At 53.4% G+C, this 26,999-nt stretch overlaps 1 protein-coding gene across 1 annotated transcript in view; it reads right to left on the minus strand.

Annotated features, from left to right (window-relative positions):
• Positions 1-26,467, minus strand: part of LOC104023841 (CEA cell adhesion molecule 16, tectorial membrane component) — a 305,270-nt gene extending 278,803 nt beyond the window's left edge. The window contains exon 1 of the mRNA XM_075723145.1: positions 26,407-26,467. Within this exon, the coding sequence (XP_075579260.1) occupies positions 26,407-26,467 (61 nt within the window). The remainder of the gene's footprint in view (positions 1-26,406) is intronic.
• Between the last annotated feature and the right edge of the window lie 532 nt (positions 26,468-26,999).

Below are 26,999 nucleotides of genomic sequence, written 5' to 3' on the forward strand. Positions count from 1 at the left end.
CCACCCTCCATCCACGCCCTGCGCAGCACCGGGGAGAGAGATGTCACCGTGGTGGTCCCCGGGGACATCGCATCATGAGTGAGCAGAGAGCCCGGCCGTGAGCAAGGGACGCAGGGGAAGTTCCCAGCGGAGCCCAGATGAAGGGAAAAGCCGGGCACCGGCACGGGGGAGCGGGCAGGCTGCCCTCGAGGCGGGGAGCAGGCGGTCACAGCAGCCTAACCTTCAATCACTGCAAGGCAGCGGTGCTTGGCTGCAAGCAAAATAAAAGAGATCACTGCAGCCTTTTAAAGAGCAATATAATCTCGTGTTATTACCATACAGAGCGGCACACGGAGAGGCTCGGCACAGCAGGAGAGTTATGAGGAGTTTGGCTGCTCCTGAAAGCACAGGCCGGTGTTTTCTGAACCGTGCTGGCAGAGCATTCCTCCGTGGTGTTGGCACCCAGCGCCCGTGCCCTCGCCCACCACCCACCCCTCGCCGGGCACGGCCAGCCCCTGCAAGCCAGGGAAGGGTTTTCCATAGGTGAAGTTAATGAGGCAGATCATCCGCTGATGTTCCTTGGCAAAACGCTGCGGAGCTTTCGCTGATTTACACCACAAGAGAGTCTTACCCCAGACGTTAATTATCATTCTGGTTTTTGGGCACGCTTGATGACTTTGGTTTCCCCTCCTCCGCACGCTGGATGGTTTCCCTCTCCGCATCAGCGAGGCTGGAGCTGGTCCCTCCTGCCAGCTCCTGCCAGCTCCTGCCAGCACAGATGATGGTACAAACTCCGCAAAGGGAGAAAAATAATAACCAGGACCGAATGACTTGGCAGAGTGGTGCCAGAGCCACATTCTCTCTCACTGCTTCACATGGGAGATGAACAAGGGCTTTTTAGGGGATCACTAGAGTGTGGGACACAAAGATGCTTTGCTAGCTAAGAAACCCTGGCTGGAGGGCTGCAGATGGAGCGGAGAGGCAAGAACATCGCTTGAAAAGGCATCTAAGAGTTAGGAGGCACTATCTGGGTTAAATGAAGCTCATCTCCAGCCAAGAGCTCCTGTTTGAGCCAAGCTCTCCCAAGGTGTCCACCTGCTGTGAAACCTTCGCAGCCACTTGTTTTTTGCCGTACCAAAGGCCATCAGAAATGATGCTAAGTCGTGACGCTTTCCCAACTACAACAATGCAAGTCACAATACTTCTGGAAAATTTTTGCCCTTGTTCCCATGAGACGCTTTTCCCTTTGAGAAGACCTGGGGCTTGGAGGACTCCACGCTCGAATAGACAGCTCTGAACACCACAGTCCCCTTGGGCGAGGAACCATCCCACCTCCTGGCAGTCGGGTATCCAGCACCAAGGAGGCCAAACCCTCATCCTTGGGGTCCTCTACTTTCCACTGCACCCAAATGAAGACTAATGATGATGGTCCCACCCTTCCACAGCATACAAGAGCATCTTCTCCTTGAAGAGCAATGACATGAAGATGCAGACAAGAGAGGGCAATACCATTTAAAACTCTGCTTCCTCTGCAAGCCAAGCCCACATCTGACCCGGTGGTGAGATGATGATAAGGAAAATAGAAGACCAGGCAAATTTAGTTAGACTGGATTATGGGAGACCAGCGCTCCCCAGGTTCTCCATAGAAGAAGTATAGTCAGGAGTCCATGGTGAGCTGTTCCAATGAGAAGCAATAATTGAATTTGTTTTCATTTAATTTGAAGGGCCTTTAATTAAAAGCCAAGCCTGTGTGTGCAGAGAGATAAAGCTGAGCATGTGGAGACCGGGGGTAATTTGGGTGCTGAATGCAATAATTAATTGTAAACGTGGAGGTCAGGAGACGGGCTCTATCTCCCTGCAATCAGCACGCCGCGCTGGCCAGCCGAACGGAATGGGCTCGCAAGCGCCGGAAACGCTTAAGTGATTTTTGAAGCCTTAATAGCAATTATAGAGCAGCGTGGAGGTTAATTTGCAGAGTTCATTAATCAGAGAAATAAACACGTCAGCGATCGCCACGGAGAGGGGAAGTGGAGGAGCCTGCCTCTGAGATGGAGAAGGCCGACCTCGGCACCAATGCTAACCAGGGAACCGGTGACAGCGGTTTGCATCCTCGACTCAGGGTGAACCCTGGCATTTCACACTGAACCACTGGCTGTAAAACCCTCTGCCACTCACCCTGGGGCTCCTGCTAGCCAGGGCTAAATATTCCCCAGCTCCACAAGGTGTTAACTGGATAACAAGACCGCATCGCGCTCCAGCTGGTAACTCTGGTCCTCTCAGTCCTCCTATTCCCCTGCAATCTCAGTTTCTCATGGATTATTATTTTATTATTATTATTCAGAAGCTGCTCAGCTTCTCAATTATCCTAGCCACCAGCTCTGAAGTTACAGCTATCGCCCTCAAACTGAGAACTTACCCCACAGCCGTAATACAGGAGTCCTAAAGCCCAACCCTCCCAGGAGCATCCCCTCCCCAAAGCTTCAAAGAAGCTTTAACACAGCACCTTCAGTGATAAGATATGCAAGGACAGAGTATCTCTTAAGGGACAACACTTAGAAATAAAGAAAATAGCATGAATCCTATCAGGTATCAATGAATTAACAGACATGGGGCTTCCTGGCCACGCATCGTGAGAAAGAGTGGTGTTTCGTGGTGGAAATATCTTGGGAATGGTGTGAGGATAGCACCAACCTGCAGCAGGACAGAGAGGGGCAGGAGGGTGGTGTGGCTGCTTCTCGTGGCTTAGACAACATGGAGTTTTGCAGCAGGAGGAAAAACACGGCAAGGAGCCGAGGGGGCTGGCACCACCCTGCGCCGAGCAGCGAGAGCGAGCGGGCGGCAGGAGAGCCTTTGGCAGAAGCCTGTTATAAAAGGAGAGTGCTTGCAAGACGAGGCTGGAGACCTCCAGCAGCTCCCCGCATTCCTTGAGCTCTCCTGACTCACCCTTCCCTTTCAGCCTAAGGAGAGGTGACAGAATGGGGTAAGGCTTTAGGGAGGTGCAGCGATGCTCCACGCTGCCGGCCCCGCTCTCGGGGACGTTTTGGGAGGAGCTGGGTGGCCCCTTCCCAGGCTGCCGGCTCCTCCTGTACCTGCTGCTGGGGGACCAGAGGGAAAGGAGCTGCAGAGGATGCACGCACATGGAAAGGCGTTTAAGGGAGGGGAGCACTAATAGCTTTTTCTCAGGCTGGTAATTGCTCCCTGGAGGAAGGCTGTACACTGCACTGAGATTTTTTTTCCCCTCCTTCCTTCCCCACAGTCTATTTCAGGAACTGGTTTCTGATGCTTTTTTTAAAGCCATGGCTGTACTTGCATGGAAGACCTGTGCTTCCAAGGCAATGTGCAAAAAGAGTCCAAACCCAGGACAGACAAGTCTTATCTGGCTGATGATCTTTCTGTCCTGGTACAATTAACAGCAGCCAGTTAGCCCAGCCATTGCCTTGGCTCTTCTGCCACTTCAGACACTGTTATCCCTGGGACCTCCACATGGGAAATGAGTTTTAGAAACCTCAGCACACTTCAGGGATTTGTTTTTACAGGAGCAGCTGTGTTCTTCAAAATATTGAAGAGTATCTATGGCATTAAGCAAGGACAAGTGCCAAGCTCAGCACCTGGGACAGAATAATCCCTCACACTGGCACAGGCTGGGAAGGGATTAGCTGAGCAGAGCTGCTGAGAAGGACCTGGGGGTTGCAGTGCAGGTTGAAGAAGATGAGCCACCGCTATGAAAAAGGCAAACGAAGTACCAGCCTACGACGGCAGGAGCACAGCCGGCAGATCCAAGGAAGCCACCATTGCCTTCTAACTGGCACCAGGGAGAAATCAATAACCAGCACACACGTGGCACTGTGACCGCAGTTGGCTCCTGCCCTTCCTGCATGCTCTTAACGGGAGTCCTACAGCGCTACCGAGGGGCAGCTTAATGCACCTCCTCTGTGTCGATCTCCTCCTCTCCCCCACCTCCACTAACTCCAAGTCTGGGGACTCGGCCAGGATCAGCGTTAACTTTTCTGCCTGCTAGAACTGTTCTTAATTAAACATTTTAATTAAAATCCACAAGAGTGATTGCCCCTGTCATCATGTGAAGTGAAGGCTAATAAAGTCCTTTTTATCCGGTCCAACGAGCGGCCCAAGGACACGCTGCTGGGCAGCCGTCTCGGGCGGCAGGAGAAAGTGGCTGTAAGGAACGGGGTCCTTACCCGCACCTGAGCAGCAAAAGCCAGAGCAGAGCCTGGCCCAGACGCAAAACCCGGACACTTGGAAGCTTGGGCACGGAGACAAGAGGGTGCAAACCACTCGGTAAGGCGGCATTACTCCCTGGATCTCATTTCTTTGAAGGATTTAGCCCACAGACCTTTGGAAAGACCTCCAAGAAACTGCTTTCACACCACAAGCAACCTCGGTTAGCATCGGGGCTGGTGGCACACGTCAAGCCTGCCTTGCCCCAGCTCCATCCATCCTCTCTTTTCCCCTACCACCTTTCCCCGCTGCCTCCTCCCGCTCCCCATCCAAGTGCCGGCGGGGCTGCGGTGGCGCACAGCATCCTCTTAGCGCTCGCCCTGATTGCAAGTGAAGTGTTTGAGCAGGATTTCAAAAGTTTTCTCCCTCGGTGCCAGTCAAGAACAAACAAAGTATTTGTTGTTGGTGGAGTAAAAAATTCATCAAAATAAAATAAAATAAAATCAGGAGCAGAAATGCACACATCTACATTTGAGTAAGCAGGGAGAGAACACGCTCGGAAACTTTTTGATCAGAGCGCAGACTTTCAAACCTGACAGAGAAAATGTATTCATAATTTATTAAAAAAATAATTTATAATTTATTTTAAAATTCACCAGACTCCTCTTTTTTTGCATCCCTTCTGACAAACAAGATTTCCGTAATTCCCGAGAAGGCCAACCAACAGAACAATATTGCTGAAGGCTTCTCTCTGTTTTCAGAGGTTGGGAACATGAAAAGATGCAGCATCGGTGCCCGAGCCACCCCCCACCGCGTTCCTGCCGCCCCAAACCCTCCCAGGGATGCTTCTGCATCCCAGAGCCCCCTTCCCCTCCGCGGGGGCTTTACAGACCCAAAGCAGGACCCCCCCCGACCCCGCAGCGGGAGCCGGCAGGCGGGAGCATCGCAGCCGCCTCGCTGCGCCCCGTCCAGCATTGAACCCTGGTTCTGACAGGTGAAAAAACAGAAGCCAGGGCAGAAAGCTGCAGCTCTGAAGCCTCCCGCTGTACTCTTTACCCAGGAAGATTATGAAGTTTACTGCTGCTTCTCCATTATCCTAAATAAAGCAGCCTTTCAAAATTGCCTCAGACATATTAGATCATGTACTTTTTACACTTCCAGAGACACCGGTTATAATATCTTTTTAACAACACTGGGCAGAATCTATTTTCTTCTTCCACTGAGCTGAAAAATACTGTTTTCTCAAGGAAGAAGAAAAAGGAGGAGGAAAAAAAAGCTATTGATTTTGTTTAGGGTCAGAATAAAATATCATTGGAGTGGGTGTTGAAATCCTCAGCCACGAATTATTTCCAAAGTGACAGTTTGGGCTGTGAAGATTTTTCTTGTGAAATAAAACAAAATAAATGAAACATTGTGTTCTTCTTCTATAGGTATACGCTTGAGGTTTCCACCGGCTCCAGCTGGTTCCTGCTGGGTATATTTAGCGTTTCAATCTATTCCCTTCCCATTCCCATCCCTGCTGGCGTTGATGCACGGCCAGGCCTAAACCCCGCCGCCCATCCAGAGTCACGCCATGCCGTGGGGCGAAGGGAAATGTTACGGGTGGGATCCGGAGGCACAAGTCTCAAAACCACGAGTACCAATAGAAGTTGCCCCCTCCGAAGCCCGAGGGATGCTGCCGGCTCTCCGTTCACCCTGCCCCTCTGCCATGCAGAAGTGTGGATGGTACCCGGCACGCCGCGCCATCCCTCCGGCCAGGACAGGCTCCTCTCACGCTGCTTTTTCAAGGCAAAATACCACCAGGAAGCCCCAAGCCCACAGCTCTCAGCTAGGTTTCACGCCTCCAAAGAGTCAGAAAATTAACTCCCATTTATATGCACAACCCGCTTCCCTCTAATCTAGCCACCTATCTCTGCTCTTCTGCTAGTACAAGAGATGAGTATTGGCTTTAAATACAATAATTTCTTTATAAATAAAGAACAGGCAACACTTTTGAAAGGGAAACCAGATGTCTACGTCCCTCTTCTGTGCTTTCCGCTCCTCAGCATTGTGTGCGGGAGACAGAAACACACCGCTAGAATGAGGAGAGCCGCAGGTCCCTGCCTTCCTCTCTCAATTTTATTTTACTTATTTAGATTTATGCAAATGCCAAAAGAGGTCACCTATCCATACGCTCTCAATGCCCTTGACATAACATTAAAATGCATCATAAAAACGTCCTGGGCACCGCACTATAATTCAGTATCACACACCACCAGGAAGGCAGGTAAGAGAAAAGCCAAAATCCTCCCCTACTGCCAACAGATCCGCTCCCTCCCCTGGCAAGCACCCGCGCACACATGTACATTTTAGCTTCCATCAGCTCTTTCCCTTCCCCACCACCTTCTGTTCAGGGAAGCCGCAGCCTTTTTCCCCAAGCATCTGCTACTTGGCTCAACATCTGTCCCCTACCAGTCGCTCCATGTCCCCCGTCTGCGGCTTTGGGCAAAGCAGCATCCAGGAGCCGCTCCTGCCACAACCTGCCATCCCGTGCAGCAGCCAGAGCGGCTGTCCAAACCCTGCCAGTGGATCAGGACCCCTTGCTCTTCTCCATGCTTCCGAGCCTGGTGGGCTCAGAAACCTCTCAGTTTCATGGAGCTAGCATCAGGTAGAAATAACAAAAGTGCTGCAAAAGCATCAAAAAATTCACCCCAAAGCCTGACCTCGTGGCACTGCCAAACTGGTCGCATGGTGCTACCATGTTCAAAGCAGGTCAAGGTATCCACGGGGGCTCCTGTGACACCAGGGGATGGTCTGGACCATGCTCCTGCTCGGGACACTGCACCCACCAACACGGCCACACCTGAGCCACCTGCCAGCCCAAAACCCAGCAGCATTTTGGGCAGAAAAAACCTGCCCACGATTCCAGCTGCCACGAGGATGTGAATTGGTAACTCCTGAACCTCCTGGAGCCAACCTTCAACCAGGAGCGGAGCTCCCCGCTGCTGGCGCCTGCCTTCAAGATGCCACAGGATTTCTCTGCAGCAACTCTTCACGGTTCCCGGCCATCGCTCCCTTGGGAACGTGCGCAAAGAGTGAACTAATGAGTCTATTAGACTTAATTAAGCTAATGTGAAATTATTTACTTAATCTGGGAAGATCTTATGATGGCGAGAAATCCCCATGGAAAAAAGCATACAGCTGCCTCGCACGGTCTAGGGAAAAGCTCGCGAGCAACCGGTTGCCGAGATGCTCGGCTGCACGGCAGCAGGGGCCGTGTGGAGCAGGGGGCTCAGCTGAGCCCCTCCTGCAGTTGGCTTTGGACCACTCCACCGGCTCAAGGCACCTGGCTGCTGCTCCGACGCATGCCTACAGCACCAGGAAAACCAGCCAGGAAGCCGCGGCCATGTTTCGCCTTCATTTTCCAAATGCACATCTATCCCCGGCCAGCAAATCTATCCAAGCCTGGCACCTGGGTAGGAAAAGTTTTCCGAAGCGATTGGCCCCTCTCTCTCCCACGGACGGTGAGCATCCCTCCTCGCCCGGCACCGCATCCTGGCCGCGCCTCACCGCAGCGGGCACGAGTGGAGGGGGAGCACGCAGAGCAAAGGCTGCAGAGAGGAAAGGGGATTTTGCCTCGCGTATTTCGCTCGCTTTTTTTTTCCTTAATGTAAAAAAGCTTAACGCTTGCTTTGAATTCTTAATACGACCGAGTTCTTTTTGCCACTTATTTTGTTTTGTCATGCACTACATACAATTACACATCCCTAATCCGCAAATCCTCCCCCGACACCAGAACACGTGCCAAGCCTTTACTTTCCGCAGCCGCCGCATTAAAGGCCTTTCGAGATTAGCTCACATCACAGGGCGGCGGGATGCCCTTGCGTCACCCACAGCCACGATGCTCCGGAGCTGGAAGCCCCCCCATCCCCAAGGACCGGCACTCGCGATGGCAATGGTCCATCTCTTGCCCTGCGCAGAGGAGGGGTCTCCAGCCCCGGCGTCGCAGCCGGGAGCCCTCGCTGGGACTAAGTTCTGGAGAAGGAGCCTCCCTCCATCCCCGCTGCAAGGAGCTCAGCTCAGCATCTCTCAGACGGAAATCACATTTCGCAAATCTCCCACAGTGAATCAACTCACCAGATATGAGCTCAGCAAAAAACTGGCAGGCAAATGATCTAATTAATAATCAGCACTATCAGTAGTTCCCGCTTTTCCTCAGGCAGCCAAAGAGGCGAGAGCTTCTCTGCAAATGGGAGGCACGGCTGCCTGGGAACGAGATGTCATTGCTGCCACAAGGTCGGACAGCGGCAGCGCCGGCCATCGGCACCCCGCTCGTGTCACCTTTCGGGCCACCCGCAAGCGGACACCGAAGGCGCGGTGGCCCCTTGTGACGCCCAGGCAGGCAGTGGCTCCCCAGGGAGAGCAGAGCTGGCTCAGATCTTGCTTTCCCACCCACAAGCGTTTCCCCCAAACGCAGGGAAAGGGAAGCTAAAGGCTACCCCAGGGCATGGAGCGTGGCTTGCAGGCTCTCGCCTGCGAGCACCAAGCCCTCACCCAAGCCCCGGGGGGTGCCAGGGTCCTTCTTGTACCCCAGCACTGCACGGCTGCTGTCCCATGGGAAAGGGGTCAGCAGGAACATTTCATACAGAGATATAAATGGGCAAGGAGGGCGCAAGCAAGGGCAAGAGTTTCCCCTCGATGCACGAGGCTTCACCGCAGCCTCAGAGCCTCTCCCGACCCCACTCAGGAAAATAAGAAGGAAATAAGAGAGACATCAATTTCCAGAGCTCAGCGCCAAAATCCGGCCTTCGCCTTTGAAAGCGTAATTTATTCAAGCTGCTTTATTATTGCAGAGCCCAGCGTAGACAGTGGATTATGGAGAGGTCACAGCTGGAGCAATAAAAATAATAATAAAAAATAGTTAAGTCGGGAGAGTATCTTGTGCGAGTTCATCATGCATCAGGGAGACGCCTTGTTTCGAGCCGAGGTGTTTTAAAGCAAACAAAGACGAGCGTCCCGCCCTGCCACCAACTTAACGCCGAAGTGGCATCAAACGAACCTTTGGGGGAGCAACGGGGCCGGGGGCTTCACACCCCCTCCGTTTGTGAACCCAATTAGGCATATGTTGAGGAAAGGGTGTATGTATATTAGATTTTAATTAAGCAGTGTTAATTATAATCTATGAGATGTGCTTACTGCTTATCTGATAATTATGAGAAAGCCAATTTGGCTGCTGGCTTGTGACTAATTAAGTGGAATTAGTAATGATAATTATAGATTTAATTTTTGTTTGCCTTTATAGACAATGGGGAGAAACCGGCTTCGAGGGCCGGGTGGAGCGGGCGGGCAAGGGGTGGGAAAAGCCATGGGAAAAGGTCACTGCACCAGGGATTTGGCCCAAAGGATGAGGACCCGTCTGGGATTTCCCAGCAAAAGTGGATTTTCGGTGGAAAAAAAAACAATTTGGGGTTAACAAAGGAAGTTTTGTGGAAACTGTTTGATGCAAATTAACTTCTGCTAAAAGGCAGCAGGTTCGCAGAGAGATTGGGCTGGGTTTTTGCCATCCCATTGCGCAGGCTGCCGAGGTCTTGAAAAAAAAACTTGAACATTTGGGCAATTCGGGGAGTTTGGCTTTTCCAACCCACAGAGGGGAAATTCCCTGGAGATGGATCTCCTTGCTCCCACACCCACCACAACCCTGACCCCTGCTCACAACCTGCCAGGAAGAAAAAGGGGATTTTTGAATGCTTCTGACATTTTTTCCCAGTGTAGTTGATAAGCTATAAAATAAATATCAAATACTGCAAAAACTGCCCAAGCCCTGGCAATGGGACTTACATATTTTTCAAAATGCCCACAGGTTGCTACTGCTGCCTGGCTGCAAGTCTCCTTGAAATACACATCTTCCTCCCCCTTCAAGCACCCACCGTGGTCATGGGCTGCCAAAGTGGCCCAAAACGTTAGAATTAGAATCGTTTAGGTTGGAAAAGCCCTTTAAGATCATCCAGTCCAACCATTAACCTACACTACCAAGTCTACTCTAAACCAATCAAGGGTAGACAGAACTAAACCATGTCCCCAAGTGCCACATCTACCCGTTTTTTGAACACTTACAGGATAGCAAAGCTTTTGTAAGAGGTAAAGAATAAAATCACAAGGAAAGGAGAAAAAAAAAAAAAATTGCAGCTGGATTTTTAAAAGGCCCAGATAAACTCGCAGCTGCATGACACCACGTGGGGCTATGCAAGCTAAGCTGATGATAATTAAATCTCCTGCTGCAGGGGTGAACAGCAATTTCACGCTAGGTCTGATGCCCGGGATGAGAGCTACCCCGGGAAAAGCCGTGGCAGCGCTGCGGGGCCGGAGGGTCGGACTGCAGAGTTGCTCTGTTCACTTCCCAGGCAAAACGCAGGCGGAGCGCCGGAGCTGGGGATGCTCTGGCCGGTTCCTTCCTGCAAACTGCATTTCTGAGCTCCGAAGCCGAGCTAAATAACACATGACACTGGCAGGTATAAATGACAGGCAGCAGCAGAGGGGAGACGCTGCAGGCTGAATGCATGAAGGCAACAGCCCTGTTGCAGCCTGACTCGTTTGCAAGACCCCGCTGCATGGCGGGGGTCCCCGCCGAGGCACCCCCAGGTCGTGGCGGGGCGAGCTCTGCGAGGACGGCTCGGTGCAGGGCTCGGCTCCAGGGAAAGCACCTGCCCTGACTGCAGAGTTGCTTTTTGCATCCAAAAGCCAGGGCGGTTCCCGGGAAGCAGCCTCGGGAAGAAGCTGCGGGGCCAAAGCGCTCCCCTTCGCACACCGGACAAGTCCCCGTCGCTCACCAAAATAGACACTTCACCTGCACAGCTAAATTTGGTCCCCAGCCCCCCGGATAAACGAACCCAGCACAAGGCCATGAGCCAGATCTCTTGTGTCACATCAGAAAACCTTCACCGCAGCAGGCAGGGACGCAGCCCTGCCAGGAGCCTGCCCTCACGCCTCCCGAGGAAGAGGATGGTACGGAAGCGATCCTGCTTTCTGCCAGGCTGCTGGAGGAAGCAGACGTGAGACAAAACCCAAGTCCTGGCCACTTGTGAGCATTAAAGATTATTTGCCAGACAGGCTAGCACACCGAGCTCTGTGGCGGCTGGTTAGTAGGAGCAGCACAGATTAAATGACAGCAAACTCATGATTTTTTTTTTTTTTTCCTTTTTTCATTTCAGCACCGACTCGAAAATAGGCCTGTTTGAAAAGGGAAAAATTCCCCATGAGTCATGCAGTTTTCAGACAAAAAAAAAAAAAAAATAGACAGCATCAGCCTGAAGTGACCAAAACACACGCTCGGGTGGACAAAATGTGACTTCATTCCTAACGATGCTCGGGGGTTGTGCGGCCACGCACACCCCTACAAACTCCCTCCGCAGTTTCCACCTGGAGCTGCGATCCAGCAGCGCATCAGGATCCGTCATAACAGAGCACCACATTCAAGCGCATTTGCTGACTCATTCATTCAGGCTCCTGTACTTAATTTCTCCACGATACATTGAATACCTTCGCTTCCTGTCCTAAAGAGCTGTGGGATTCACTGGGAGGAGAGCGCAAACGGCTTTGGCTCTGACCTCATGCTCAGCTCTGCAAGGAAATCCTTCGTTTGGATTTCCCTGATGAGTGCCAAGGTAAGAGAGGTCAGTGTCCAGCCTTAGAGAGATAAATAATAGTTTAGAGATGACCCAGCTCCACGCCGGGATCTCTTGTTGAACACTTCTACCGTGGTTGGCAAAGGATGAGTTGTTGCGTGCTTACCTCCCCCCTGAAAAGAAGAGAAATGGGGTTTTAAGAGAATAATGCTTCATAATAGCAGGCATGCTGTTGGGTAAGAAAAAGACAAGGCAGAAGCCAGGAGCTGGTAAAAGCTACAGCTTGTAATTTCATTGCACCTTCTCTACTCAATAAATGAGTTTCAGTCAGAGCATCTCTTCCATCCAACCCAAAAAGGACCTGAAGGGCAAGTTGATTGCATTGATCGTGCATGCATTTTCCCGGCAGGGAAAGTGGCCCAGTCCCTCGCTGCTCCCGTCCAAAGTACTCCACTTACTTATTACGGGAATATCGCCAGAGACTCCAGGGCCAGGGAGCGGGACGCTACAGGGAATTCATTGCTCTCTGAGTGCTAGGAACATTAAGAGAGAAGGCAGAGCAGGGGGGTACGGCAGTACCCATCGCAGCCACTGGCAGCCTATCACTCCTGCTACGAATTTTGACAGCCCCGTGGGATCATTCTCACCGGGCTGTCATTAGCCCTTACACGAACGGCACATCGGGGCTTGCCTGCAGGGAAGGCAGCGCAGATCTGCTGACACAAACTGCCTTCGTGCAGCTCCTGCCTGCGCCCCAGCCGATGCTCAGCCCTGCCACCCGCTCCCTTACACCACTTACACCCTACATGCGCACCCGTCTCTTCCTCCCCAAGCAAGAAACTCCCTCTCCATCCTACCTAGATCCCTGCACCCAGCTGTGACAACGCTCAGGCATCCAGCCCCTGAGCCAAACCATCTCCTTTGCTGCTCCCAGGCTCCCCACCACTGCAGAGCCTCCTGGTGTACCCATCCCCATCCCTAAAAACCTGCCTCTTCTCCCTGAGGGGTCAGGGAAGAGTGTAAATCACCGTGGGAAGCACTGCCAGACTTGGTAGAAAAGAGAAACTAGTCCCAGTGAGGTCAGCGGCCATAGGCCAGGCGGCACTGCTGCCATCGCCTAGCCTAAACCAGCCACGGCACAGGGCTAGCGGCAGAAACGATGGCTCTGAGCCCAACCTGGGCATCAAACCCCAAAACGGGAGCAAAAGGCTGAGCACAAGGAGGTCTGTGCCCGGCTGTCAAGCTCTTCGCCTTCAGCCACCCAGTTTTCCCCCCGCCCTGGGGATGGCACACGTGTCCGGGAGGTGGGAAGGGGAAATCCCAGAGCAGCGCCAGCCTCCCTGCTCTGCTGCCATCTCCGGAGGCAGCAATGACAGGAGGGGACGGGGCGGGTTGGCAGCCTCCCAGCAGCGCTGCCCGTGCCGGGGCAGACGGGGTCGGGGGTACCTGGCTTTGCTAATTGACCCCCGAGGAAATCACCTGCCGACACGGCAGCGTGCTCCTTTAAGCAAGCCGCCTCCGCCTTCTCCCCGCAAGAGGCTGAGCCGTGCCTTGCCGTAGTGTCTTCGAAGGAGAAGGCTATCAGCTCAAAACAGCCGAGACCTTTAGCTCAAATCCATTAATCCTCTTTATTAAACCCGGGTCACCTCTGAGTCCTGGCAAATTAACCAGCGTCTCCCCACTGCAAGTACATCAAGAGGAAACGCGCTGTACAGCGCCTGTAATTTTCATGGACCAGGGCTCCGGGGTCAGAGGGCTTCCCGGGCTCCATTCTCTGCCTTTGTCAATTTAAAAGGGAACATCGGCTTGCTCTTCTATAAATTACAAGAGAGGCAGAGCAGGGGCCCGAGGCGGCCGCAGGGCGCTCTGCCGGCTGCAGCCATGCCAGTGGCTCCTCTCCTGCCCGAGGATGGGAGCAGGGGACAGCGAGGCCGCAAGCACTGAGTCCCCTGGGGGGAAAAACGGGGTTGGGGACATCCTCCAAGCACACCCTCTAAACAGCTGGGCAGCCGGGGTACCGCGCTTGGCATCCTCCGAGGCTACCTTGGCCACATGCCTTCTTGCCGCTTCTAATAAACGGCACATCCCCGCTGCCAGCCCAGCTGGGGAGCGAGAGAAAGAGAGACTGGAAGGGCTTCGCTCCAGCTCACAAGTGGGTGGAAAATTGCTCCCTTGTTGCCTGAAATTTCACCATTTGAAACGTCTCCCCCCTTTCTGCGCTATCCTGTTGGAGCCACTCTACTCTGAATACTCACCAAGCCAGCACCAAAGCGAGAGCGGCTCTATTTCTGAAGAGCCAAGGACATTTAGCTGGGCTGGGGAAGACCTGGGGCCAAATCCCTTATAAACACTAATTATACACCCAGCAGAAGAGCTCCAAAAGAGAAAGCCAGCCCAGCCTGGCCTGGGGAAGAGAGGCTCTGTGTGGGCTGAGGGAGAAGGGCAGAGCAGGTACTGGAGGTCACACAACTCCCTTCCTGGGATGGGTCGCCTCCTGCTCCTAGAAACAGCATCCTCAAGACAAGCAAACTTTCCAGAGCCAAGCAAAGAGAGCTCGCACATTCTGCAAGTGAAGAAATAGGCATTTTTCAAGGGAGGGGGAAATGTGGGAAAACTTCTGAGCGGCTCTGTAAGAGCTATAAGCATCACATCTATTCCCCCGAGACAACTCCACACCATGGCACTTCCCAGCACACTCTCCAGCCATAGCTCTACCACAGGGCTATAAATCCACCGGCTTTGGCTGAAGTTGCTCCAGTTTTACACCAACTTAAGTCAGCAAGAGACTGAGCTGGGGAACCGTGATCCAAACATCAGGATGCTCACCCTTAACTCAGTCCAACAGCACTGGGGTTTTTCCACCTGGGTTTGAGTTACAGGTAGGATTAGTGCACGGCACCTTAAATCTCCTATCCATCAGCTTGTATCACAGCTTTAGGTTTTTATTAAAAACATCATTTCTTGCTGTATTTAATCACCGCAAGGTTATTTCAGTGACAGTTCTCAGCATCCTAGCCAAGGAACCAGAGGAGCAGAGCCCTGTCCCGCTGACCAGATAAAAGGAGGAGATGCTGGGTTTCATTTCCTTGTTTTCAATTGAGAGGTGCCCACCTCGGTGCGCAGATTAAGGTGTGGGTGGGCCGATGTCAGCCCCCCGCGGGCTGAGATGGGAAGCTGCCGCTCGCTCTGCTCATCAGGAGCCCCAAGGAGAGAAATTGCATAGTTCTCCCCGTGGCCCTCTGCCCACCTCGAACCAATTTCTGCTCCTTTTAATTCAATTCAGCTCCTCCTGACCTTGGCTGGCTGGAGTTGCAGAGTTTCTCTCAACAGATAGCACCAATTACAGAGGTGTGAAAATGGAAGGCTTTCAATTCGGAGAAGAAACCCAAGAAACTGGGACTTTATTGAACTGAGAAACAGGGGGTGGGAAAGAGGGAGCAGATGGGGGCACGGGCTCAGAAATATCGCCTGTGCTCGCTCTAGAAACCAAATGCTTTGGCTGTTCCCTCCGCGGGGGAAGGTGAAGGCTTTGCCTGGGAAGCAGGGCTGCCCCAGGGGCTGGGATGGTGAATGCCGCAAGAGGTGCAGGTTCAGGTGCGCAGAGCCGATGGCAGCTGGGGACCAGGGCTGCAAAACCCATCTGCTGCATCCCTAGCATCACGCCTCACTTGTTAGCGGCTACAAGCCAGTGCTTCCACGCGCATTCCCCAACGGGCTGATTTCAGACCCCCAAAATCAGATCCGACAAATCTGATGCAAACTGAGTTTGCTTCCCCACAGCAGATCCGGGCCGGATTGAATCTGCAGCCCGACCCGTACCATTAGGCACAGCGGCACCTCCATCCACACCACCTCTGCCGAGTAACGCCACTTTTGGTCCGCCCACGAAGCTATTGCCAGCCAAGGACTGCTGGGCCAAGCCTCTGGAAACCTGCGCCCCGAGCGCCAGCGTGAGCCTGGTTAGATCTGGGTAGGAGGGCTCTGGCAGGATCGCTCAGCTGACTGCCTCGGCAGAGAGATCAACACGCAGGCAGTCTTTATAAAAACTGCCTTCCTCCTGCACAGTACAACCTGTGATGATCAGAGAGTCCCCAGACAAAAGCAGGGGATGTTCAGTTCACGGAAAGGAGGAAGAGGCGAGCACCTCCCCGGGCTGAGCTCACTGAAGCTCTTTGCTCAACATGCCCCAGTGCTAAAAAAATTAAAAATAAGGAAGTCCTGGATGCCTGGGATAGAAAGCATCACACGGCAAAAGGAGTTACTCTCATGTGAAGCAGCACCACCAAGTATGGTCCCATCAGCTCTGGATACTTCCACGCATTTCATGAGCTGGAAGGATGCAGAAGAGCCTCCCCGAGACCTGAAAACTCCCCTCTCCAGCCCCGTCGCACCACCTCCATCAGCTCAACGCCCACGTGCCAACCAAGCCCAGAGTCTCCCTTCGATCCCGATGCGACCCTTCCCCGATGAGGACAACCTCGCACCACAAAGCTCTGCTTTCCAGGCCAACGCGCCAGAGCAAACAGGTCCTCCCCACCTGAATTTTGGGCAACCGCCCAGCTGGCTGGCACATCTGAGCAGGCTCAGCATCCCCTTTCGGAGGCATCCTCCCAAGCCTCAGGGCTGGGGGGGCCACCAAAATGAAGCAGTGGCTTGTTTGAGCCTCTCTCTCAAGAGTTGCCACGACTCGGCAGGACTTGGAGGCACGTGGTTCTAAAGCCGGTGCACAGCACCTCCCGCATCTCCAGCCAAGCTGCGACCGTGGCTCCCCCCGACGCCTGCCCATAAATCCTCCAACCCGGTAAACAGTCGAATTACGGCTCCCCGCCATTGCTTAGCTGCTTTTGACACTAATTGCTCTGCGGAGTGTGTGCAACTGGCAACACCTTATTAAAAGTGAAATATATTATACTGTCCATTTATTGCTACTTTATAAAGATAAAGTATCCCAAGGATACAGAAAAGCTGGCAAAGGCATCGACTCTCGGCCTCGGAGCGGCCGGCGGATGCTGCAGCGCACAAAGCGGACGCAGGGCAGGCATCACCGGGACAAATGTGTGCTTTCTGTTAAATTGCAAAGAGCGTTTCCATTTGGAGCCCCAGGGTTGAGTGAAGAGCGTGCTTGAGAATTTCTTCTCTGCTCACCTCCTGGTTTCACCTCGGAAATCATCGCTCTCAGACCTTGGGGGAAGGCAGGCAGAGACGAGATGCGAAAGGGCAGGGGGATCAAGCACACGCTGCCCTCCTGCCAACTTCAAGAGGAACAGATGGTGCCCCTCGACGCACAAAGCCAGACTAAGTCTCTTGCTAACTGTGAATTCGCATTTGCCTACCCCCAGACATTGCTGCCTTAAGCATGGCTCAGCCTCTCCTACCGGTGACACTAACCAGGGCATCAGCTCTGACGGTCACATAAGCGTAAGCCTGGAGCCCTGTGATGCTCCAGCTCCACGGCAGCACAGCACAGGGATTTTAGGACCCAATGTATTGATCTCACAGTCTTTCTCCTGTGTTTCTCAAAGGAGGAAGCTGAAACCCACTGTTTCACAAGGAAAAACGTGCAGAAACCTCCACTTCAGATTTGGAGCTACAGCAAGGACATGTCTTTTAACACGTGTCTCTGCACATGCCTCAGGCAAGTCATTTTCCCTCTTTATTCCTTGGCTTCCCTGTCTGCAAAAACAGGCACAAGGAAAATTCTCTTCTTCATGAAGTGTTTTAAGATCTACTGGAAGCACCCACTACGCAAGAGCAGGACCTGGTACCACCGAGTTTCAGTAATAAATGTTTCTATCCAGTCCCTCAGGCCCCGTCTCACCAGGTAAATTTGGGAGAATGTTTGTTTTCATTTTGAATTGATAGGCTATTTCTGCTTGGGAACATGACAGGCAGCAGAAGACAAGAGGAAGGCAGACACGGAGGATGCCATCAAAGGCAATTCTGCAGCCTGCGGTGCTCGCAAAGAGATGGTGTGCAGGAGGGCACAGAAAACCACCCCCATGGGGGAAAAAAATCAGCTTCTGGGGACTCATTTTCAGTAAAATGGAGATATTCCTCATGCACATCACAAAAGTCATTACATCTACATCCCTCCTGTACTGTGGAGAGTACAGATGCTATTATTTATTTATCATTTATTGGTCATTTCCCATGTGGCAGAGACAACAGACCCACCTCCCATCAGCTCCGAGGACCACGGGGCACAGAAACACAGCCTGCATCGCGCTTTGATACCTGAAGGAAATGGCATGTCCTAAGCAACAAATTTGAAATATCCAGATTCTTTGGTTCAACAAGTTCAAATCCAAGCAGGATCAATACCATCTCACTCCTGAGGTATCAGCAGGTAATTGGGTATCACTCAGTGATGAGCAACCTAGTTTGCTCAGAAGCTGCAAACTTTAATCTTCATCCATTCCTAGTACATGGAATGGAGAGGGAGGAAGAGATCAAAGGAGAACAGATCAAATTCAGCCGCATTTGGACCCAGATTGCAGAAAAAAGGACTCATTCTTAAGCAAAATGGCTTGGGCTTCTGAGGTTCAACATCTTGAGAGGACTCAAGCACAACACAACGCAGAGAAGTTGCCATGTCTCCAGTGCAGCCACCTGCAACCCCGGCGCCGCCTCCCTTGGGTTTTATGCTGCTCCTGACACCCCAACTTTGCACCAGAGCCCTCTCTAATTTCACACTGCAGCATTTGACCACTTTGACCTCTGCAAATGCCTACGTCCACCTTCAGCTCATGGACCCCTTTCCCGCTGTCCCATTTCCAACCTCATGGCATTTCAGCAAAGGGGCTCACGAGTGCCCGCACCGCTTTGTCCCATGGCACCAGCCCTGCTGCCAGCTCCAGTGAGGACGAGGAGACGCTGCTCCACGCCCTGCAAGCTGGAAGGTCCCACCTGGCTGTAGGAGATTGCCACCCCAGCCATGGAAAGGAGACGTAGCAAGGTAGACAGATGAGCAGAGAGAGAAAAGCACCATGGGCAGCAGAATGACCTATTTGACAGATTTTCCTGCCGATCAAAACTAACTTTGCTTAGAGGTTTTGACATCTGATTAATTATGTCATGCTGGCTCGCCTCAAAAGGTTGTGTTTCCGGCAGCCCTCGCCTTTCATCCTTGCAGCGTTTGGCAGCCGAGCCCGCTCCCCTGGTGCCAGCAGAGGAGGGGACGGCAGGAGGGCAGCTTTGCCAAACGTCCTGGCCCGTCCCTGGGAGGCAGGAGATAAGGAGGGCGAGGGACGGCCGGGGACAGAGCCCTTTTGTCTGCGGTGCCTTTTGTCGCGGGTAGATAGGAGGCAGCTGCCTTGCGCTGACATTTCAGTGACCAAATTAAAATGCGCCGCCATGGAGACTAAATGTCATTAGCCTCATTAGAAGTGATCGCATTAAAATAAACAAAAAAACCCCAAACCCCAAAACTTACAGTGGAAATTAGCCAACACCGTTAAATAAAATAAATAAATAGGCAGATCCAGCAGGGACTGTGCAGCTGGTGCCAATCATCTGGACCGCCAAGTTGGGAAGGGGCATGGCAGGAGCAGCCGAGGTCTCCGTGGGCTCTGCTGCCACCCACGAATGTGCTGAGACAGGTCCAGCCATGACGTGGCCCCAAACATAGCTGCCTGTTTGGGATAAGTCTGTGGGGTCTTTCGGGCTTCATTCCCAGCCAGTTTCAGGACGCCCTGCACAGGCTGGCTTTAAGGACCTTAATGCCTGTGTCCCCTGGGGCTGGCACTGCAGGCAGCATTCCGCCAGGACCTCTGCCAGCAGCTGCAGCATGAAGGATGCGCTCCGTGTGTGCTGCTCTAACAGGGCTGGGGGGTTTTTTAGCAGCAGCCAGGTTTCTCTCGGATGCTTCCCATTCAATTACTGGACAACACCAACCGCGTTTCACTTATGCGCTGTGACAGGACTGCCGTGCAAGGTGGAAGGCTTGGTGAAAGAAGTGCTGGTTTGTCCTTTGAAAGAGAGGAATTTTTCCTCTAACCCCTCTTGCTATGCAAACGCCATTTCCTTTGGGGCGGGAGAAGTCATCAGAAGGCCCTTGCAAGATCCTGCTTATGACAGAGCAGATTTGAAAGCCCAGAGATCTCCTTCCCCCTCCTTCCCTTCTGTCAAAAATTATAATCATCATTTTCCAGCTTGCTGAACAATCAAAGTGTGGCCTATATTTGCTGGAGCTCCTTCCACACGCCGCATGCATAGCAACAAGTCCAGGAAACAAAAGCCAGAAGTAAACAGTTGGGCAAGAGGAGGCGATGGGCTGGCAGGTGGAGAGCAGAGGAACGCTGCTCGGAGAGCACGTCGTGGGGCGCAGGCAGCCTGGTTCCCTCCAACTCTCACCAGTTTGGAGGTGCTCTAAGGGCCCAAAGCCCCATGTCAACATCTCTTCCATGTTCTGCAAGGAGCATGGGGAAGAAATGTGCCTGGGCAATTTGGTTAGTGGAAAGGGTAACGTTCCTGCTGGACCAGAAGGAAGCCCAAGCCCTCCTGCTGCAGGTTCAGCTGGTCCTCACGTGGCTGAGGAGCTGTGAGGAGCTCACCATGGGGTGAGCCACGAAGGACAAAGCCACATCAAGCGCAGGCAAACCCAGCTTGTTCCCCAGGAAGCTTGTATCCTCTACATAAAACCCCACCGGTGCACCAGCCCTGGCCAACACAACAGACACCCCCCGTGATTTTGCGGTCCAGACAGTCTGAGCTGATGAGGTCCGGTCCCAGCACCCCATCCTGACGCATGGAGCTCACAGGGAGGTTTGCCAGGCTACCCCTTCCCTGCGGTTTGCAGCCTGCTTCAGTCTCCAGAGCTGTCAATCCAGCACTTTTCACTAGCGCTGAATTCACAGAAAAGTAAATCTAAAAATAACTCTTCTTTTTCCCCCTTCCTTGCCTCATCTCACACGTGTTCGGTGCGCACATGACTCTGCTGCAAAGGCAACAGGTCCAACTTCCCCAAAACGGCTCCTCCCAAGGAGGCTGCTCTCAACACCGATGCACTGACGGGTCTCTGCAGCTAGCTGAGCCTTGGTGCCCAAGGCAGATGTGTCCATCTGGGAAATTCAGCCCATGGAGACAGATCCAGGACATGAGAACCATGAGAAGTACAAAGTCCCCTTTCCAGAAAGCCCCTGAAACCACACACTCTGCTTTCTGCGACCGTGCAACCATTCCCTGCTTCGGATGATCTTGAAGAGACACCTCCTCTGCAAAACACTCCTCCCTGGTCCTGCCAGGAGAAGTCCACCACCTCCATGCAACTCAAACCAATGCCCCAAACGACTGCCCTCTGCCACCCCATGCTCTCTGAGCCTAAGCCGGGACTAGAGGGAGAGCCCACCAGCTCCAAGGTCCCGCTCGGCTGGACCCCACAATACCTGGGCTCGCGCTACCATCAGTTCACAAGGGCGATGCATCCCCTGCCATTCCTGCCTCTCTACACCTAGCAAGCCACCTCGCTTGGTTACCCTTCGAGGACGATAATGCAGTCCCAGAGCTTTTGAGAAGCAGGCAGGAAAGTGCTTCTTTCCTCTAAGCATGAAACGAAGAGGAGTTCCCTGGAAAAACCCACCCACTGAGCAGCAAGTGTCAAAGCCACCTCTATGTGCTGTTGCCGCATTGGTAATTATAAGTACCATGCCTTCATTAGGGAACGGGAGAGATGACTGGGAGGCAAGGAGATTTGCAGCAGAGCTGTTATTATTTTTAAGTTTAAACAAAAAGGAGAAGTGTGACAGCTGAGATCATTCCCCATCCTGCACACGCCAGCAGCCGAGAGCATCTCAGGGGCTGCTCAGGCTAGAAGGTAAGAAGGGACGGGGACCAGTGTCCGGCTTTGCCTAACTGGGGATGGGAAAAGGACAGGGCTGCAAAAGCCCAGGCTGACCACAGGGTCATTGAACATGTTACAGAAAAAAACCCACAAGTTTTCCTCTATCCCCACCTGACGGCAGCAACAGGACCCTCCCAGGTAACCCTGCTCCCCCTGCAAAGGTGCCGGGGTTCGTCGCAGCACCCCGGCAGCCTCCTTCCCCACTCCTCACCCAATGGCTTCAGTTTCCAACCAAGCAGAGCACAAACTTCAAATTGCATATTCAAGTGTAAAATACGAACACAGCTGTTTATGCAGCTTGAATTTCGCCATAACCAAATATTCAAGCCTTTGGGGAATATCTTCAAAGGCACCAGTTAAGGTACCGAGCTCCCATTGGTGCCTTTGAAACATTTCTCTTTTTTCCGTTTTTCACAGGGATTCGCACCAGCAAAAGCTCCTCCACCCGGCCGTCTGCAACTAGTGAATGCACAAAGGAGACGCTGTCAAAGAGAAGCTGCTGGAAAATGCAAAGCAAGGTTCACCACTTTGGCCGGAGCCACCAGCCCCAAAACCCGCAGCCCCCAGAGCAAATTGTTCTGGAAATTTGTTCTGCAGGGATTTGCACGCAGCAAAAGATGCCTGCGCCCGTTCTCCCGTCATGCTCCCTCCCCACGTCATTTGGAAATGAGCGCAAGCGCTGCTCCTCCCCAGCAGAAAAAAAGCATCTTCCAAAAGGCCGACACCAGCTTCCTCCCTGTCCCAGGAGCCAGGGGATGGAGGAATCGACTTCCAACAGGGAAACCACAGCCCAAGCCTTGGTCAGAGTAAGACCAGGCAGCGTTTTGGGGCTGATGCCTGCCGGCACACGCTCCCCGTCCTGCTGGGACCTCTTTCTTCCCCAGCACCTCCAACTGATGGAGGATTGATGGCTGCAGTGCCTTATCCGCTACTATCCCCAGCCTTTGGAAGAGCACAGAAAATCCCCTTAAGTCCCTCTCGCTCATATTGAAATAACACTAAAGCGGAACTAATGTGCTCTAGGTACTTATTCTTGGGCTTAGTGGCAGGGATCAGCAGCCCTCCACCAGTCCGGCATTCCCTGCAATGGCCACGTCACAGGCAGTGGTGGCAGCGGGAAAAGCATGCTCCCATAGCAGGGGCTCCGCACTAAGAAGGGATGGAAAGGTGTTTTTAACTCCTGCAATGTCTGTTTCTTATCTTTAGACTGGATTTATGACAACCACCAAAGCCATGCTGCCCAAGCGAGGATGAGGTGGGCAGGTAAGGGGTCGCACAGCCAGAGTCTCTGGGAGGACACGGAAAGCAGGTCCCGGGTGCCAGGGGTGATGGCAGAGCACTGGGGGACTCTCCAAGCTCTGCAAGCTTTACCTTGACCCCAATGCCCAGGAGCAGCGACAAACAGGATCGTCCGTCTCACCCTGCACTGCCAGATGCCTGACTTCTGAAAGGAGCCGCTGCCATGACAAGTCATTTCGCCAAGCCAGCAAAGGCAGCAATATAAATGTCTGAAGAAGCTGATATGCATTGATTTTTGCCACCTGTAGAGCCATGATGTCACACCGTAACCGCAGATTAACCACACATACTCCCCCCACTGCCCCAGATTCATTCTCTAGTGCGTCACAGCCCATCCTGGTACATCTCAAAACAACAGCACCCAAAATGCCCAGCGGTTCAAAGCATTTGCCAACAGCTTGACAATTAAATTACCCGCTCCACCTCCCCAGCCTGCAGCACTGGGCTCATTAAAAATCCTCAGCATCCTTCCCATCCAGAAGGACCCCACCTCAGAAGGCAACTGATGTCCAGGAACCCGCCTGCCCCCAGGCATCAGACGACAACAGCATTAAGCCTTCAAAATTATTTTGGGTGGGAACTTGTCTTACAAAGAAATAAAAAGCTGCAGAGTAAGACACTACCTATGACCAGAGGGGTCAGGGTTTCATTATTGCATTAACCTTCCGTGTCTTTAGATTCCACAAGAGTAAATTGGTAACGAGATGACATGAGCCCCGATGGGAAAAATGCATCTTTCCTAACAAAAAGTAAAGGGGGAGGGGGGGGTGTGGGGTGTGAACAGAGGCGGGAGCGAGAGAAAGAGGAAAAAAAACTGGCAAATAAGCTATTACAGCTAATAATAACTTTGCAATGCTATTTTCTGCAGGAGCCTTCAAGTTGTGATGTTTCCCTTCACTCTAATTACACCTTCTAAAAGCAGGTTCCCTTCTCATTTTAACCACCCCGTGTGAAACTCCTGTAGGATTCGGATAAAAACGGAGAGGGAAAGAGTTCGCGCTCCACAGACAGCCTCTGCATATCCCAGGGGAGCGTCACCTGCATAAAACACGTGGGATTAGGCTTGCAAATAATAAACAGCCAAAAAAAAAAAAACCACACTCCGGGAAGGTGCAGGCTCCAAGGATCCACAGGGACCATTCGGCTTCCCTCTGCACCGGCTGCCATCCAGGGAGACTTTGCCAACATGACTTGTGTTACAGCCCACGGCAGTGAAACCACGACTGAAATCAGTGCTGCGGCCAGGTTGGGCAGGGAGGGAAAACATCCAGCCTCTGCAAGCCACGCAAAAAGAAAAAGGAGAGGAGATGTTCAAATTCTGTGCTTCAAGGCAGAAAGTGGTCGGTGCGGGGGCAGGAAGGCAAAGCACCAAGCAGCCAGCCCAGCGCACTGGAATATTTCCCTTCCTCTAATCCAGGCAGCAGGTTTCAGCTTGATGGATTAACGGCTGAGCCCAGCTGGGCAAAGTCCTGGGCTGGTTTGGCTCAGGGGACGTTCAGAGCCAAAGCAGATCTTGCTGCTTAATAGAAATAAGAAGGGAAAGCTACAACCGCGTAAGCGTGGATCAAGAAACCTCTCCCAAGTTACTGGGGGCTTAAACGCATGGGCCTTTTCCTTCCCTGGCGCACACAGATGTCAGAGCTAGCCCAGCCCTTGGGCCAAACAGCCATGGCCCGAGGAAACTGCAGCAGGGCACCAGCAAGCCACAAATGCTCCGTGCCAGGTCTCTGCCAGCTCCTGCAGCTTAAGGACACCTTGATGACAGCCCGTCAAGTGTCACACGTCCTCCCATTTGACCTGCACGGCTGCCTTGCATACATTGCTTTGCAGTTTCGACCCCGCGGAACCTCACCTAGCAAGAAGGTGAAAGAGCCAACGCTCCGCTCGGCACAGCCGTGGTGAGGCCAGCTGCCCCCATGCCAGGCGCACCTGCCTTCTCTTGCTCAAGATAATATTTTCAATTAAAAAACCCCCTCGCATTCGGCAAAGTCGAGCAGCTCACGCGACTGCGTCATCCTTCTCATGCGCACGTGCTAAACTATAGGTGCACCATTTTTTTGGTGCACCGTTTTTTTGGTGCATCCGTTTTTTTGGTGCACCATTTTTTTGGTGCACCATTTTTTTGGTGCGCCATTTTTTTGGTGCACCATTTTGGTTCAAGGCGTTGCCGAAGAGCTGGAGGCGCTGCCATCGGAGGTCCTCCACCGCTGCTCCACAACCAGCCAACGCTCACCCCAGGCCACGGCGCTGGCCCCCCAGGGCTAACGCACATCACGTCCCACCGCAACCCCACGGAGCATCTGTGGTACCCGGCCCCATTCCAGGGGCTCTCGTACCTGCTGACCACTCTGCCACGGGACCCCAGGATGCGGACGGTCCCACGGCACGAGCCTCCGCAAGCAAGTTTTAGCCTGAGTCCCCTCGTGTTCGTCACAGCTGTGGAAAGAGCTGTTTTCCAGCTGTGACACAGCTAACCTCTCCCCCGCCAGCTTCATCCTCTTCCCTCACACGCCAGCCCTGCACAGCAAAGCGCTGTAACTAAACCATGGAAAGCTGCTGAAACCATAGCCGTGCCTCTTCCCTGCCCTCCCGAGTCCAACACAATTCTCCCCGACAGTCATGAAAAACACATGTTGGGTTAAGATTGGATCTGAGCCTCGACACCCTGTCCCCATCTGCTTGCACAAGGACCGTAATCTTTTCAGCTGCTAAAAGTGCACATCATCGTCAAAAAAGATGCCAGCGACATCCCCCCCACTCCCCGGTGTGCAGCTCTGCTGTCCGCCCCCATTGCTCCCTCCCCGCGGATGCAGCGCAGGGCTGCGCTCGCTGCCCCGCCGCGACCCACCCGCCGAGCGTCAGCACGGAGCCAGCGCCGGCTCCAACCCCAGCATCTCCCCCCCTCATCCTCCCCGGCAAGCCATGGGGATGAGGCCAACCCACATTTCGGGAGCCACCTGCTCGGCTCGTGGAGGTTGCAGCACCTTCGCCGCAGCCCGACACGGTCCCCCCCGGTGCCCGGATCGGGGGGTTCGATTTCACTTTGCAAAAGGGAGCGAGGGGCAGGCACCCGAGTTTGCCTGGCAGGAAGCAGGGATGAGGGGGAACACGGGGAATCGGGAGAGAGGGAGGGTACAGCAGGTGCCCAACTTTGAAGGGGAAACAGCTCTGTGACCCCATCATTTACAGCCAGAGGTTGCCCGAGGGGATGGGCTCTGCCCAGCCAGGGGGGCTGCGTGCGATCCTGGCCACCCCCGCCGCTCGGGTGCGTGCGGCTGGGTGCCCCCCCCAGGGAGCCAGCCCTGCCGCGGGGGACAGGCACGGCTGTTTGAACCCCGCTCGCTGGAAGCGCTTGGCAATTCCCTGCTGCAGAGCAACTCGCTGCCTGCCTGCGTGTGTGCATTCGTGCGCAATGTGCATGAAGTCCGGGTCCCCCACACGCGCGCCGCTCGGCTTTCCCACCCTGCGAGCCGATGCCATCCCATCCCCAGGAGAAAAAGCTTTTTGCACTACCTGGGATGAAGAGCAGGGCAGTTGTGGCCGTGAAGACGATCCAGCAGGCAGGATGGTACATCTTGGAGCTGCGGTAGACTAGCGGCTGATTTGCTTGCTGCTTGCTGCTTGCTGCTGCCGCCGCTGCTTTCGTCTGCGTTTAATTCTGAGCAGGTTTAAATCCAATGTTTGTGGAGGGAGGGAGACTGAGTTAGTGAGCTAGAGAGAGAGAGAGAGAGACGGGAGCAGGCAGTCAGTGTCTCTGATTTTTCCTTGCACACGCACGCACACGCACACACAACTAGCAGAAGGAGCACCAGGCTGAGTGCGTGCACCGGGGAAAGCAGACCTCCTACCAGGCACCCATTGGTTCGAGATGCTGACTGACACACGCACACTCGCTCTTCTGCGGGTCTCACTCTGCAACCAGGGAGTTAAATGCGGGCACCGACCCCCTCAGCATCCCTCCCAGCACCGGCTGGCAGCGGTACCCGGGATGGAGGGAGCAGCCCGGCACAGAGACGGGCACCGTCCCACCAATTCCTCGTGCACCAGCTGCCTGCAAAGGGGCTCGGAAATATTTTGCCCCCAGGCTGCAGCTGGCCAGTGGGGCA

The sequence above is a fragment of the Pelecanus crispus genome, chromosome 19 (assembly GCF_030463565.1).
Source record: "Pelecanus crispus isolate bPelCri1 chromosome 19, bPelCri1.pri, whole genome shotgun sequence".
In the NCBI taxonomy this organism is placed as follows: domain Eukaryota; kingdom Metazoa; phylum Chordata; class Aves; order Pelecaniformes; family Pelecanidae; genus Pelecanus; species Pelecanus crispus.